At 32.7% G+C, this 16,297-nt stretch overlaps 1 protein-coding gene across 3 annotated transcripts in view; it reads left to right on the forward strand.

Annotated features, from left to right (window-relative positions):
• The first annotated feature begins 6,187 nt into the window (after positions 1-6,187).
• LOC143079716 (coiled-coil domain-containing protein 149-like) overlaps positions 6,188-16,297 on the forward strand; it is a 172,144-nt gene continuing 162,034 nt past the window's right edge. Inside the window, exon 1 of one of the 3 annotated variants that reach the window (XM_076255250.1) lies at positions 6,188-6,441. In XM_076255250.1, coding sequence (XP_076111365.1) covers positions 6,373-6,441 — 69 coding nt within the window. In that variant the 5' untranslated portion in view covers positions 6,188-6,372. Of the gene's footprint in view, positions 6,442-11,347; positions 11,549-16,297 lie in introns of those variants that run through there. The other 2 variants (XM_076255248.1, XM_076255249.1) reach the window with 2 other exon arrangements.

Consider the following 16,297-nt stretch of genomic DNA (forward strand, 5'->3'; position numbering starts at 1 on the left):
TGTGGTTGCTGCTTCTTTTGTAGTTATTTTTTTTTTAAATTGATTGAAAAGGAAATCTTTTAATTATCATTTATTACTGACTATGAAAGGCATCCTTATTAGCTGAATCTTTAGAAAGCAACGACTATGTGATCAGGAATAAACCGCACACCTAATTATCAAACTAGAAATAAAAATAAATAGACAAAAGAGATAGGGTGTTGAAACCGAAAAAAATATGGGTTCAAAAATTAATTTTACGCTGGATAATCTGAATGAGGTTCTAGGTGGGGTTTCTTTATTTACTATAATAAAATATTTGATTTGATTATTTCTGTGTAATTATTCTCTATTCTTTAATTTTTTAACACCGAATTAGTTTCTATTCTTTATTTGTCGGTCCATTTTTTTCCATTCTCTACATTTTTTGCCCATGTAAAACCCCAATTATACCCTCCCGAATCCTACCTTAAGTGCAACGACGGTAATTAACAAGGTTTACTTTCTTGTGTACAATTTGGAAATTAGTACGGCGTTCATTATCACTGAACTAGTATATATTTGTTTAGGGGCCAGTTGAAGGACGCCTCCGGGTGCGGGAATTTCTCGCTACATTAAAGACCTGTTGGTGACCTTCTGCTGTTGTTTTTTTCTATGGTCGGGTTGTTGTCTCTTTGGTACATTCCCCATTTCCATTCTCAATTTTATTACTGCAAAAACATGTAACTTGGGTACTCAGCTGTAATAATACCTTACAAGTATACAAGTTAATTGCAATAAACGGAGCCTCGTGTATCTTGTGGGCACCCAGCTGTGAAACAAATTCATCTCCCATGCTATTGAGACCAGTCGGAAACCAGGTTGAAATAGAACAAAAGAATCGAAGCTCTCTATTAGAGAAGGCGATAAATGTTTACTGTATTGTTTACTATAGTGACAAATTTTTAAAAAGTTAATAGAAACAAACAAAACTGCAATTTTCTTCTCAATTACGAGGTGTTTTATTTCAAAAACACCATTTGCATAAGTTTTCAATCTATCTAGTACATAGTTAAGCAGAACAATTAGATATCAAGTCGACGACATGGGTATCTTTCAAGTTGGATGACAAAAATGCATAACCTCCGATTTTTTTGAAAAAATTACCACGGACGGAAAACATATCAATCTATTAGTTCAGTAATTTTCGTGTCTGCCCTTCCATTATGTGACTGAAGAAAAAATTCCAAAAAATAGGTAACAATTGTATCGAAAAGAGAAAATCGAGTGCACCTTTTTATGTTAGGGCGTGTTTGAGTTGAGTATTTTGTCTTGATATCGTTCAAAGTAAGAATATTTCATACATCGTCTCGCTTCAGATTCTATCATTTTTATAAATTAAAGCTACAGGTTGACTTTATAACACAAAAAAATAACAGTACTAAAAGATGAAATATATGGGTCAAGTGAAATACCTATCTAATGAATCACACAAACAGGGAAGGTGTGTTCGAATAGCTATTTTTTTTACTGAAAGTACTTGACGACAGTCTTACAAGTTGGATGATGAAAATGCATATCTTCGAAAAATTCTAATTTTTTGTGTGTGATAACTAGGGTTTATAGTCTTCAACCACTAAAAAAATCTAGTCTGCCCTTCCACGAAATATTTAATTAGATTTTTTTTAAATGTTTATGATTTTTCGAAAATTCCACCTAACAACCGATCAGACAATAGTTTTAAGTTGAATCAATGCAGACAAGATCATTAACTGATGCTCATTAGCTAGTTGATACATTTGTCTTTTAAAATATAACTGACATATAAGGATCGTATTGGTGCAATGTGGATAAATTTATCGGTTTCCAAGAGCAAAATTGGTAGCGCGTCATCGCTACAATGGCTTCCATTTTTACGATTGTGAAAATGAACTGGCGTAATGGGGAGATAATTTTGACGAAGTAGGATCCTGACTGAGACTACCTGTCTTTACAGGTAAAATATTTGTATATTAGATACAATTAACGGACCTGTAGCAAAACAATGTACCTAAAAGATGGATAAGATTAATCACATTTGCATTTTCAAGAGTCGCCACATAAATACAATTTATCAACGAACTATAAACTGATTAAAAATAAAATCTAGATACATGAGATATGCATGCCAAGAAATTGCCTCCGTTGAAATTCTGCAAACACCCCATAGAGCAAATTACATGGACGATTAATTTTGACCATTTGGTATATGGCCGTGTTCTAAGCGACACGTACATGAAGGTCATACATTAATTTCTTGAATGAAACAGGCGCGTAGAGCTCTACGTTTACGTCAAAACGCCCGGGCGTACACTTGAATTTAGGTAAATAAAAATAATCTAAATAAATTAAAAAGAACTGCATGGTTAAAAGGGGTCTCTAAAAACACCGCAAAGGACCTCCTTTGTGCACAAAGGAGCACAAAGGAGCACTAAGGACCCTAAAAAGTTTGATAAAAGCACAAAGGACCTGAAATTCCCTTTAAAGCATAAAAATATTCTGATTCCTGAAGAAATATGTAAAAAAAATAAAATAATTTCAATAAAAATTGCGATTTTTATAATGTACGATTGGATGTTATCACCGATATCGGATTGGAACCGACTTTATATCCGGGAAAGTGATAGCTCATGTATGTAAAATTTTATATAGTTGTAATATGATATAAATGATAAAAACGTCAATTATTATTCTTAATATTTTGTTGTTGTAATATATTTTAAGATAACAGACTTTACCAAAACTACGAAAATTATGTAAGGATACCGATGTTTTGCTTTCATATTTCATCATCAGCTAGCTTTCTTATGTATGGTAATATGTCAGTATTGCCATGACGAAAACGTTTCTAAAGGCACAAAGGGAATACTATGGCAATAATTATAAAGGTAGGTAATTAGTTTAAATTTGTCAATCCGTATTTCATAAACTTCAAAATACACTATGTTTTTATAGTGTTTTTAACTGGCTGTTTATGTATTGGCACTGGTATAGATTCAAGGTTTGCTGTATTGGCCTCGAGACCCGTAGGTATATTATTATTGTGCATATGTCTATAGTTTTCTTTTGTTTTTTTAAATATATTTATAATTTAAAAATACATATTTTATTATTTTCTAAATGTAATTGTTTTTAAAGACAGTCTTTTAACGCTAATAATTAACTGTAAAGAATTTATAACGTTTTTTCATCCCAAGTGCTATCAAGTCTTCATGAAACAATCCTTATTAATGCTCGAGTCGAAATCTTGACCAACAATGTTTGCTTTATTTTTGTTCGGTTTATTACCCAGTCTGTATTTATATCATATGTTTGTGTTTTCTCAATATTTTCTAATTCATGAATGTATTACTAAGTAAAATCTTATAGAAAAGGGTCGTAATATTATGCATATCCGTACCCATTACAAAACACATGACTGTGCAGTTCGTATATCTTCAACTTTAATACCAATTTAACTTAATACATATTTTTTTTCTTAAAAAATATTACAACAAAATATTAAAAATAATAAATGACGTTTTTATCATTAATATCATATTAAAACTATTTAAAAATTCACATACATGAGCTATCATATAGCCCGGATATAAAGTCGGTTTCAAACCGATACCGGTGATTATACCAAATCGTACGTCATAAAAATCGCAATTTTTATTGAAACTATTTTAATTTTTTTACATTTTTCTTCAGGAATTATAATATTTTAATGCTTTAAAGGGAAATTAAGGTCCTTTGTGCTCTTATTAAACTTCTTTGAGGTCCTTAGTGCTCCTTTGTGCTCCTTTGTGCACAAAGGAGGTCCTTTGCGGTGTTTTTAGAGACCGGGTTAAAAGCACATCAGCCTTGTAAATCATCAGACAGTAGCTTTTAATTGCGAATACAAGTGACATATACTTTTCAATCGAATGGTACCGTGTTATATATTTGTTCATTTTCTGTCAAAGTCTGAATCTTCTGTGAATGCTACTTATTACTATCCTTTTGTTCAAAGAATGGCATTGCCTGCTGAGATTCGATATGTGGTTTGCCTTTTTTTATTGAGCCTGCGATATATATGCGAGACAAACCGATCATAGATTTCGTTGGCGTCGTCACCATTTAGGTGGTTAAAGATCTTTGTTAAATATCATTAATTTTGTCAAACCTTCATGAAATTTTACAAAAGTTAGACAGAAGCTTTTTGTGATCAAAAGAGTATCCAGAGCATAATGATGAAATGTATTTTTTTTATTTTCCCGTATTTTATTGATAGAAGGAATTTCTATTTGAATAACAAGTCGATAGAGTCTGGGGTTAAAGTTTGTTACACATCAATTACTTTTTCAAACTGTCATCGAATTTTATGAATCTTTGGCAGAAGCTTTTTCATGATTAATGTCTAAAGTAAAATTTTGAAAGTACTTTTTTTTCATTTTTCAGTTGACTTATATTTTCTTACTTAACAGACGGTCTGGGATTATTATTTTTTACATGATAAACCAGAAAACCTTCAGACATTGTCATGAAACTTGGGAAGAAGGTAATATTCCAGATAAAGAAAAAATTATCTGTAATGTACTGATAAATTGATTCTCTTTTCGGGGAAGTTATCCCAGGCGAGAACCAGGGTTCCACAGGACCCTTTACGAATGTTCACAATGCACCTGAACATCTATTAAAATTAATGAATTCATGTCCAATAACGAAATTTGCACAAACAAGGGGTTTTGATCACAAGCACTTGTCTAAAAAAAAAATCATATATACCTTAATATAACACATATATTGTATATAGGAATATTTTTTTTAGACAAGTACCTATGGTTTTAACCGAATGAGGCTCCTTTTATACATATTTTAAAGTAACTGGTTTTGGACATTTCCCCTTAAACCAATGACCATTAGATTCCAAATCACTACACAATTAATAAAGCAAACACCAGAGATAAACAAATTAGACTCTCAAGTATGTTGCTATTGATGATTTTTTAATGACAAAAATGGTATCTCATTCTCCATAACTCGTTAGCCTCAGGATGTGGACCACTGGACGCGTTAACCTGAACCCGATTGGGGACCCCAAACCCCTCGCCGATGTTTGGGCGTACACTTGAAAATAGCCTAGCCACGCCACTGTGAAATCAAATCTTTAGCTACTAATGACTGCCGTACATAGCCAGAAATTAGTAGTGGTTTTGCTAATTAATATTCATAATATGTAAATGAGAATTGTACCACGTGATAGTACTTTGAACTGGACTGGCTTGATATCATTAAAATCTTTAAAACACGGATATTATAAGTTGCCCGTCACAGAGTCCTTATTTACAATCACTTTGATAATTCCGTAAAGTTGTCAGGCGGTCAAAATCAAAACAATGAACGCGAATTTAGTGAATTTTTCGTGCTTTCGTGAGTTTATTTTTTTTTGAAATAGTGACATTTTAATTTTACGTGGGAACCTAGAGTTCAAAGACTACACATACAAGGTTTGGACTTGCTTATTCTTTGGAAATTCAAGTTTCATATTTCACCCCGGCAACCTGTTTTTGTAATGACCTTGTAAGCCAATTTTCAACACGAAGTTTGCAAATTTGACGTTTCAGCCATTTTAGCCTGTATTTTACACTGCAATGTTAAAAGCCTCTCGCTTCGATTTTTAAAATAGCTCAGGAACCTGTATTTTTGCAACAACAGTCATTATGTTTCGTTTAAATGGTGTATATTGTTGTGTATATTCATTTTCTGCCCCGGCAACCTGTCTATCACTTAAATTAAAATTAAAACAGACATTTTTTCAAAATTCCCTATCATTTTAATGTAATTTCCGTGACCCGTATTCGATTTCTTTAGTATAATATTCAAATAAGCAAAGTGGCGTTGATTTCTGGATATGAGGGGGTCGACCGGAATTTTTAGCGAGGATTTCTTGACATGAATAGTTCTAACAGAGACATATATACACATATTTGTATATATGTCTCTGGTTCTAACAAAGATATAAATAAATTATTTTCCTTTTTCCACTAATTCAATTTTGTTTTTAATTTATTTTTAATTATATCCGATACTGTTATAATAGTCTCAGTGATTTGGTGGTGATATATATGTCGTCTGCTACTCTTAAATACGAAACTTCGGTTAAATACGAAACTACGTTAAAATAACGTAGCTAAAAAAGTGGACTCGCATTACACAAATTAGTGTAGAGCGAAGCAGTCCATAGCTTTTTTAGAAAGCTAAAACTTGTTTATATATAATTTTCAGAATCAAGAACGCGCTTTTGCTCATAGAGTTTGGACACACAGTGCTGACAAACTATTAGATACAGAAATGAATATGCGGCAAAATCGATTTTTCCGATTTTTAACATACTAACAAACTTATTAACTGATGATGTCTTCTCTAGAAATGGAACAGTTAAACAGAATGAAAGCTAGATTCGAGGCATTACGTGCAGAGGTACCTCTACTCTAGTCAATCTGTTAAGCAAGCTATAATGTTAAATTTGTTTTGTTAAAAATTAGACCGTTACGGCGTTAAATTATTTAAGGCATGCCGTTTATATTTTTTTTATGTTGATGCCTTTTTTACAAGAACAGGGGCTGATCAAGTCATTTTTAAAAGAGGTTCCCAACCAAGGATAAAAAGGGGGATGTGTGGTGGTTCCAACTATATGATTAATTTACTTTATGTCCCCATTCAACGGATTGATCATCAAAATAAAAGGAGGAGTTCCAACCCCTCGACCCCCCACATTTCAAACCTCTGGACCTGACACTGACAAATAACTTCATCAGCACTATTTAACTAAGGACCAACAACAACTTTTAAATGATTGTTTGAATAACCGTTATAGTCAAAGCACCACAGAAATGTTATTTTATCAATGAGAAATCCATGGCATGTGGATCAAAATAAAAGGTTATATCTCCAGGAGAAGAAAAAGTCTTTATAATCGGATTCTGGCAACGTCTATGAAATTATACGAGTTATCCTACTGTTTTACATAACGTAAAGGTACCCAACTTGCAACGAGTACCCAAATTGCACCTTTTTAGCGAAAACTTAGTTTGATTTTAACAAAAATTGAATCCTTGGGATTCTTTGATATGCTGAATCTAAAAATGTACTTAGATTTTTTATTATCGGTCGTCCAACTGTCTATATCAATCTGCTCAGCTCTTAATAAAACTCCATATCACGGCTTTGTGACGTCAAATACGTTGACCTGGCCTTAATAACTTTGACCCGGACATATCAGCGACGTCATAATGTTTGAACCGACGTTGATAAGTTTGACCCGAACTTATCAAGTCAACTTCTGGTTGCTGGTGAAACTAAGATAATACTTCCAAAAGACGCAAATACAGCCCGATAAATCGATTATCAGGTTATCGGCATATTAATATTGTAAAATATTAGCTGCTCGACATAATATGAAGACTTTTTGATCTCGTTCGCTGCGCTTACTCGACAAAAAGCTTCATATTATGTCTCGCAGCTGATATTTTACGATATCAACATGCAGACAACCTGATAATCGGTACTTATTGGCCCAGTTTTTAAGTTGGTCCAAATCGGGGTCCAAAATTAAACTTTGTTTGATTTCATCAAAAATTGAATAATTGGGGTTCTTTGATATGCCAAATCTAACTGTGTATGTAGATTCTTAATTCTTAATAAAGTCCAAAGGGTCCAAAATTAAACTAAATTTGATTTTAACAAAAATTAAATTCTTGGGCTTTTTTGATATATGCTGAATCTAAACATATACAGGCCTCTACAATAACTTTTTTTTCAACTTGTCCTGTAGGACAAGTACATATCAAAATTTACTTGTCCGAATGAAGTTGTTACTTGTCCAAAAAATTCCTAAAAAATAACCTAATTTTACATTTTTAGTTGATTAAAGGAAGAAAACAAATTTAAACAATAAACAGGATTTGATGTATTTCTTTTGATTTGAAATACTTTCCAAAAATATGAGTCAAGTTCAACAGAATCTAGTCATGTCACAGGACTTAGGTTCTAGTTTTTCATCAATGCCTGTCTTATCAGACTTAAACATGAGGCGCCATCTGGTAGACCTGTACACTCATTGGATTTGTATCCCGTTTTTTTTTTTAAGTTGAAAAAAGTTTATTGAAATGCAATCAATAAAAAAAGAAGATAAGGTATGATTGCCAATAATACAACTCTCTGCAAGAGACCAAATGACACACAAATCACCAACTATAGGTCTCCATATTGTCAGTATTGTTTTTTTCTAATGATTTTGTGAATTAAAAATTGGTAAATAAAAAAAAAATTTTGTGAAAAAATTACCAGTATGGTATTTTTAATAAGGAACAGAATAAGGTAGCAAAATGAGGTACTGATTTGTCTTGGTCCGAAATGTCTACTGCCTTGCCAAACTGTCTATCAATCATGTCTACTAAATATGTCTCCTACGGTGCCAAACTGTCTCTTAAACTTGGAGCTAAACCTATCCAGTGTAAAGTTACCTTTTCTACCAAGCCATCATCATTCATTTGATTTGGATCAGTAAGACTGGTTTCCGAGAATAGTATACATTTTACCTGTTAGAAAGTACCTGACAAAGAAACAGTCAGAAATTATCGATTGCAAGTAAACATGTTGAAGAAAAAGGTTTTGAATTTGAATAAACAAAATGCAGAAACATGTCAAATTAATATTTGTTTTCTTGTTTTTTGTTTACAATTACTACGTTCATCAAAGTTGGATTAAATTGATTTTCTGCTGAATAATTGCACTTGTCCCGACGGACAAGCTTGATACAGCTTTTACTTGTCTGACCTTTTTTCCCTCTGGTACCGGACAATTGGACAAGCGTTATTGTCGAGGCCTGATATACTTAGATTTTTGATTATGGGCCCAGTTTTCAAGTTGGTTCAAATCAGGATCCAAAATTATTATATTAAGTATTGTGCAATAGCAAGAAATTTTCAATTGCACAGTCTTCAGCAATAGCAAGAAATCTTCAATTGCACAGTATTGTGCAATAGTTAGCAATTTTCAATTGCACAGTATTGCGCAATAGCAAGAAATCTTCAATTGCACAGTATTGTGCAATAGCAAATATTTTCAATTGCACAGTATTGCGCAATAGCAAGAAATATCTAATTGCAATTTCAATTGGAGTTATCTTTCTTTGTCCAGAATAGTAGTTGAATCAACTTAAATCATTGTTTTATACAATATATATAATTGATATTTCAATTGGAGTTATCTTTCTTTGTCCAGAATAGTAGTTGAATCAACTTAAATCATTGTTTTATACAATATACAATGTATATTCACTTTTACTACCAACTGATAAATTAAAAGAATCTTTACCATTCAGTGAAAACAAGCACTTTATTTTACATTTTAATCATGTTAATATTTTATGATGTATTTAAATGAGTAGTTATTGTTGCAAACTCCATTAGGAATTTGAATCAAGATCAGTTTTGGAAAAAGGGAAAGGGGGATGTGAAAAAATAAGGGGGGGGGGGTTAAATTTTTCTCATTTCAGATTTCATAAATAAAAAGAAAATTTCTTCAAACATTTTTTTGAGAGGATTAATATTCAACAGCATAGTGAATTGCTCAAAGGCAAAAAAAATATTTTAAGTTCATTAGACCACATTCATTCTGTGTCAGAAACCTATGCTGTGTCAACTATTTAATCACAATCCAAATTTAGAGCTGAATCCAGCTTAAATGTTGTGTCCATACTTACCCCAACTGTTCAGGGTTCAACCTCTGCGGTCGTATATAGCTGCGCCCTGTGAAGCATCTGGTTGGTCATTATCTTGAATATTATTATAGATAAAGATAAACTGTAAACAGCAAAAATGTTCAACAAAGTAAGATCTACAAATAAGTTCATATGACCAAAATTGTCAATTGACCCCTTAAGGAGTTATTGTCCTTTAATGACAATTTTACACAATTTGTTCATCATATTTGCTAACTTTAAAAAATCTTCTCCTCTGAAACTACTGAACCAATTTCCACCAAACTTAAGCTGAATAAAGTTTGTGTTTTATTTTCTGTTTTGTCAAAAAATATGGTTGCCATAGCTAAAAATAGAGCATAGGGGTAAAATGCAGTTTTGGGCTTATATCTCAAAAACTAAAGCTTTTATAGCAAATTTGACAGGTGTGAAAATGTTTATTATGTCAAGATCCATCAGCTGACACAGAAATTAACAACTATAGGTTACTGTACAGCCTTCAACAATTAGCAAAGCATAATAACCAATTTGGCTTTTGACCCCTTAGAATATTGGCCTTTTAACTCAACTTTACACAATAGTTCATCATGTTCAATGTTTAACTTTTAAAATATTGTCCTCTGAAACTTATAAACCAAACTAAGGCTAAAGGATCCATATTGTGTTTAGTATATATCTATTTTTAGCTCACCTTTCCTAAAAGGAAATGTGAGCTTTTGCCATCACTTGGCGTCTGTCGTCGTCCGTCGTCAATGTCCGTCGTAAACTATTTCAAAGATCTTCTCCTCTGAAACTACTGAACCAATTCCAACCAAACTTAAGCTGAATGATCCTTAGGGTATCTAGAATAAAGTTTGTGTTTTATTTTCCATTTCGTCAAAAAACATGGCCGCCATGGCTAAAAATAGAACATAGGGGTAAAATGCAGATTTTGGCTTATATCTCAAAAGCTAAAGCATTTAGAGAAAATCTGACATGGGATAAAAATGTTCATTAGGTCAAGATCTATCAGCTCTGAAATGTTCAGATGAATGGAAAAACCCATTGTTTGGTTGCTGCCTCTTAATTGGTAATTTTAAGGAAATTTTGCAGTTTTTGGTCATTATCTTGAATATTATTATAGATAAAGATAAACTGTAAACAGCAAAAATGTTCAGCAAAGTAAGATCTAGAATAAGTCAAATGACCAAAATTGTCAATTGACCCCTTAAGGAGTTATTGCCCTTCAAAGACATTTTTCATAATTTTTTTTTTTGTTGGCTTACTTTAAAAAATCTTCTTCTTTGAAACTGCTGAATCAATTTCAGTTAAACTTAGGCTGAATGAATTTCAGAGTATCTAGTATAATTTTTTTTATTTTATTTCCTTGTATGTCAAGAAACATGGCCCCTATGGCTAAAATAGAATATAGCCGAAAATGCATTTTTTTTCGCTTTTGAAGAAGATATGACAGATTTAAAGAACATTTATATCAATTGAAAAGCCAAAATAATCATTGGTGAAAGATTTAAGCAAACAATTTAAGGTGAGCGATTCAGGCTCTTGAGAGCCTCTTGTTTTGTATAAATATTGATTTTGTTATCAGTAAATTAAAGCAAACTAAATATTACTAGTATGTTATATACATGTACACATATCATGGATCTACAATCTGTCGATACCTGTAACTTGACATTGCACAAGGTCATGTTTTTCTCTAGCTGTTTATGACGTCTTTACACTAAATCCATTGGATGTTGGATGTGTACGGATTGATAGTTTAGTCTTAGATGCATGATTTTTTTTATTAGTTGTTATTGGCTTTGAACTAGCTGTCAGATAACTGTGAGTACTCTCAGATCTGTCTCTAGTGTCTTTTTGTTGTCGGGATGTACAAGTACCCGGCCACGTCCACTTGTATTTTTGTCCATCTGATGAGTTAAGCCTTTTTCAACTGAATTTTAGCTCACCTGACCTGAAAGGTCAAGTGAGCTTTTCTCATCACTTGGCGGCCAGCGTCCTGCATCCGTTGTCTGTCGTCCGTAAACTTTTTCAAAAATCTTCTCCTCTGAAACTACTGGGCCAAATTTAAGCAAACTTGACCACAATCATTATTGGGGTATCAAGTTTAAAAATTGTGTCCGGTGACCTGCCAAACCAACCAAGATGGCCGCCATGGCTAAAAATAGAACATAGGGGTAAAATGTATATTTTGGCTTATAACTCTGAAACCAAAGCATTTAGAGCAAATCTGACATGGGGTAAAATTGTTTATTAAGTCAAGATCTATCTGCCCTGAAATTTTCAAATGAATCAGACAATGGGTTGTTGAGTTGCTGCCTTGAAATTTAATATATGAAGCAACTTTGTAATTAAAATGTATTCAATAAATGTTATTAATAATTATCAAATAATTCATTTTAATTGTTTATATGAAAAAAATGCCAAAGTGACTTGGTACTTAAATTGCTTCATTTTGCCAATAAATATATTCTTTGCATGTTTAAAATTTAATACATTTTCATTTATCAATGTGTATATATATGTATATATATGTATCATGCCAGTCCAGCAGTTTCAACAATATAATACACAGAGATTTGGTAATTTTAAGGAAGTTTTGTCCGTTTTCAGTTATTATCTTAAAAATTATTATAGATAGAGATAAACTGTAAACAGCAATAATGTTCAACAAAGTAAGATATACAAATAAGTCAACATGATCAAAATGGTCAGTTGACCCCTTAAGGAGTTACTGCCCTTAATAGTAATTTTTTACAAATATTTCGTAAATTTTTGTAATCTTTTACAAAAATCTTCTCCTCTGAAACTACTGGACCAAATTTAACCAAACATAGCCACAATCATTATTAGGGTATCTAGTTTAAAAATGGGTGCGGTGACCAGGCCAACCAATCAAGAAGGCCACCATGGCTAAAAATAGAACATAGGGGTACAATGTAGATTTTGGCTTATAACTCTGAAACCAAAGCATTTAAAGCAAATCTTACAAGGGGTTAACTTGTTTATCTAGTAAATATCTATCTGCCCTGAAATGTTCAGATGAATTGGACAACTGGTTTTTGGGTTACTGCCCCCAATAGTTAATTTTTAAAGAAATTAAGCTGTTTTTATACGACATGAATTTATCTGTGTCCATTGTTTAATATGTACATAGACCAAGGTGAGTGACACAGGCTCTTGAGAGCCTCTAGTTATATATATATATATTAGTCCGTAAATTTTCTCGTTTGAATTGTTTAACATTGTCGTATCAGGGCCTTTTATAGCTTACTATGCAGTATCGGCTTTGCTCATTGTTGAAGGCCATACAGTGACCTATAGTTGTTAATGTCTGTGTCATTTTGGTCTCTTGTGGACAGTTGTCTCATTGGCAATCATACCACATCTTCTTTTTTGTATTTCACCAACTTGCAAGAAATTGTGGTGAATTGTTTATATCTATTGACATGAGCTCCCTTTCGATTCTTACATGTCTTATGATTTTAGATTTTATGTTTCCTAGTTACAGAGTTTTTGTCTAGCTTGACAGAGTCAAAAAGTGAGACATAGGTATGCTGTTTCTGGTGTCAGCAATAATGAAATGAAAAGTATATATATATATAATGCTTACTACAATGTTCTACCATTTAAACTCCGTTTAATATTTAGTTATAATATTGTGTGTTTTTTTTGGTAATCAATTTTATTCTAAAGTATTGTGATAAAAGTTGTAGATATTCAATCTATAAATTAAAATTAAATTTTGGCACTTACTCATTTTTATACGACCCCCAAAAAAACTTTGGGATCGTATAATGGTATGATGTCGTCGTCAGAACACACATTTGGTTTCCAGACAATGACTTTAGTTTAAGTGAATGGATCTCTATAAAATTTGATAAGAAGGTTCAATACCACAAAGGAAAGGTTGGGATTGATTTTGGGGATGATGGTTCCAGCCGTTTAGGAATTAGGGGCCCAAAAGGGGCCCAAAACGCATTTTTCTGCTTTTAGGATAATTACTTGATTTCGGCAGTTATGGTGCTATCAATTTAGGAATTAAGGGCCAAAAAGCTTTTTTGTAGTTTCTGGCCAATAACGTGTGTGTAAATGTATGGATTCATCTGACATTGTAACACAAGGTTCCATATCACAAAAGGACAGCTGGGATTGAGTGTGGGGGTAATTGCTCAATTCATGCAGGAATTAGGGGTCAAAAAGGGGCACAAAACAAGCATTTTTCTACTTTCAGGACAATTACTTGATTTCAGCAATTATGGTGCCATCAATTTAGGAATTAAGGGCCAAAAAGGGACCAAAAACAAGCATTTTTGTAGTTTCTAGCCAATAACTTGTGTGTAAGTGTATGGATCTCTTACATTGTACCACAAGGTTCCATATCACAAAAGGTAGGATGGGATTGAGTTTTGGGGTAATTGCCCAATTCATGCAGGAATTAGGGGCCAAAAACAAGCATTTTTCTAGTTTTATACAACCATCTCATCGTCTGCGTCGTGGTCCAAAGACACATCTAGTTTCTGGACAACAACTTTAATTTTAGTGAATGGATCTTTATAAAATTTTACTACTACTTTATTACTACTATAGCAAGGTTGGGATTGATTTTGGGGGTTATGGTCCCAATAGTTTTGGAATAAGGGGCCAAAAACAGGGTTGGCAAAGTATTACCCGCCCGGGAATTCCCGGGTGGGAAAACCCGGGTTTTCCCGGGCTGGGCAATACTCCCAGAAATGGGTAATACTGGGCATTACTGGGCAATATGATTTTTTAAGCTTATTTTAACACATAATAGTTAAGACTTGGTGTTATTTTATAGTATCACAGCTAAATATATACTTTTTATACAGATAACCATTGAGTCATTTCTAGTAGAATGAAAAATTCAATTTCATTCTGTTCTTCATTTATCATGTTTATTCTATATGTAAACAGAATACAAGATTTGCACATTTAAGGATACCTTGTTTATCAATAATTCCAAGCATTGTTTCAATAACCCAAACTTTGATAAAAATGCATTTTTTAAGTGAATTGTTATTTTAATTGTTGTACATTCATATTGCTAAATAAACACCCTAAGGGGGTCATGCCATTAACATTTATAGAATTGAAAGGGCTGATTATTGTTACATAAACAAATCTGTGTTCTAATCTAAATAATTACTTATTAATTAGTGACAGTACATATACATTATTTAAATGTATTTTTTTCTTACTTCTTAATAAGAGTTATACTTATTTGAAAACAAAATTTTTTTTTGCTTTATATTTACAGTTTGACCAATCTAGACAAATAAAACAAGTTATATATATCTCAAATATATTACATTTGTGTTTGATCACTGAATCCTCTATAAAATTTAGACCAGTATTTTATATTACCCATTATTGCCCAGTATTACCCACTAAAACCCAGTAAAACCCGGGTTTTCCCAGTATTTCCCACTGGGCTGGGCAATACTCATAAAACCCGGGTTTTTGCCAACCCTGGCCAAAAAGGGGGCCCAAATAAACATTTTTGTAATTTTCAAACAATAACTTGTGTTTAAGTGTATGAATCTCTCTGAAATTATACCACAAGTTTCCATACCATGAAAGGAAGGATAGTATTGATTTTGGGGTTTATGGTCCGAATAGTAGGAATTAGGGGCCCCAAAATAAGCATTTTTGTAGTTTTCAAACAATAACTTGTGTTTAGTTTATGAATCTCTCTGAAATTATACCACAAGTTTTAATACCATGAAGGGACAGTTAATATTGATTTTGGGGGTAATGGTCCCAACAGTTCTGGAATTAGGGGCCAAAAAAGGGGCTCAAAATAAGCATTTTTGTAGTTTTCTAACAATAACTTGTGTTTAAGTGTATGAATCTCTCTGAAATTATACCACCAGTTTCCATACCATGAAGGGATAGTTAGTACTGACTTTGGGGGTTATGGCTCAAATTGTTCTGGTCAATGGACAATTAAGACAATTTTAAAGCAGTGTAAGGGAGGTAATTCTAAAACATTTAACATATAATGTTGGGTATGTTCGTTTTTACCTCCCTTACACTACTTGTAAATAATGTATAAAGAAATGTCAGGTTTTGGACTAATTGCCAAAAAAAAAGGGGGGGGGGTAGTTTTCAATTTTTTTCCCCCCAATATTTGAAAAGTTTGAAGAAGAAATCTTTAATTGCACAACATTGTGCAAAAAAAATTGATCACAATCCAAATTCAGAGCTGTATCAAGCTTGAATTCTTTGTCCATAATTGCCCCAACTGTCCAGGGTTCGACCTCTGCCGTCGTATAAAGCTGCGCTAGGTGGAGCACCTGGTTAGACAATAGCTTGTGTTTAAGAGTATGGATCTCTGAAATTGTACTACAAGGTTCCATACTACAAAGGATTGATTGATTGATTGTTGGTTGCTTTACGCCGCATTAACACAAAAAGGCTATATCGCGCATAACTGCAAAGGAAAGGCTGGGATTGAGTGTGGGGGTAATTTGCTAAAAGGGGGATTCAAAAAGTTTAGGGGGTTTCAATTTTTTAAAGGAGTTTCATTTTTTTTTCAAAATTTTTCAAATT

Source organism: Mytilus galloprovincialis, chromosome 6 (assembly GCF_965363235.1).
Source record: "Mytilus galloprovincialis chromosome 6, xbMytGall1.hap1.1, whole genome shotgun sequence".
NCBI lineage: Eukaryota > Metazoa > Mollusca > Bivalvia > Mytilida > Mytilidae > Mytilus > Mytilus galloprovincialis.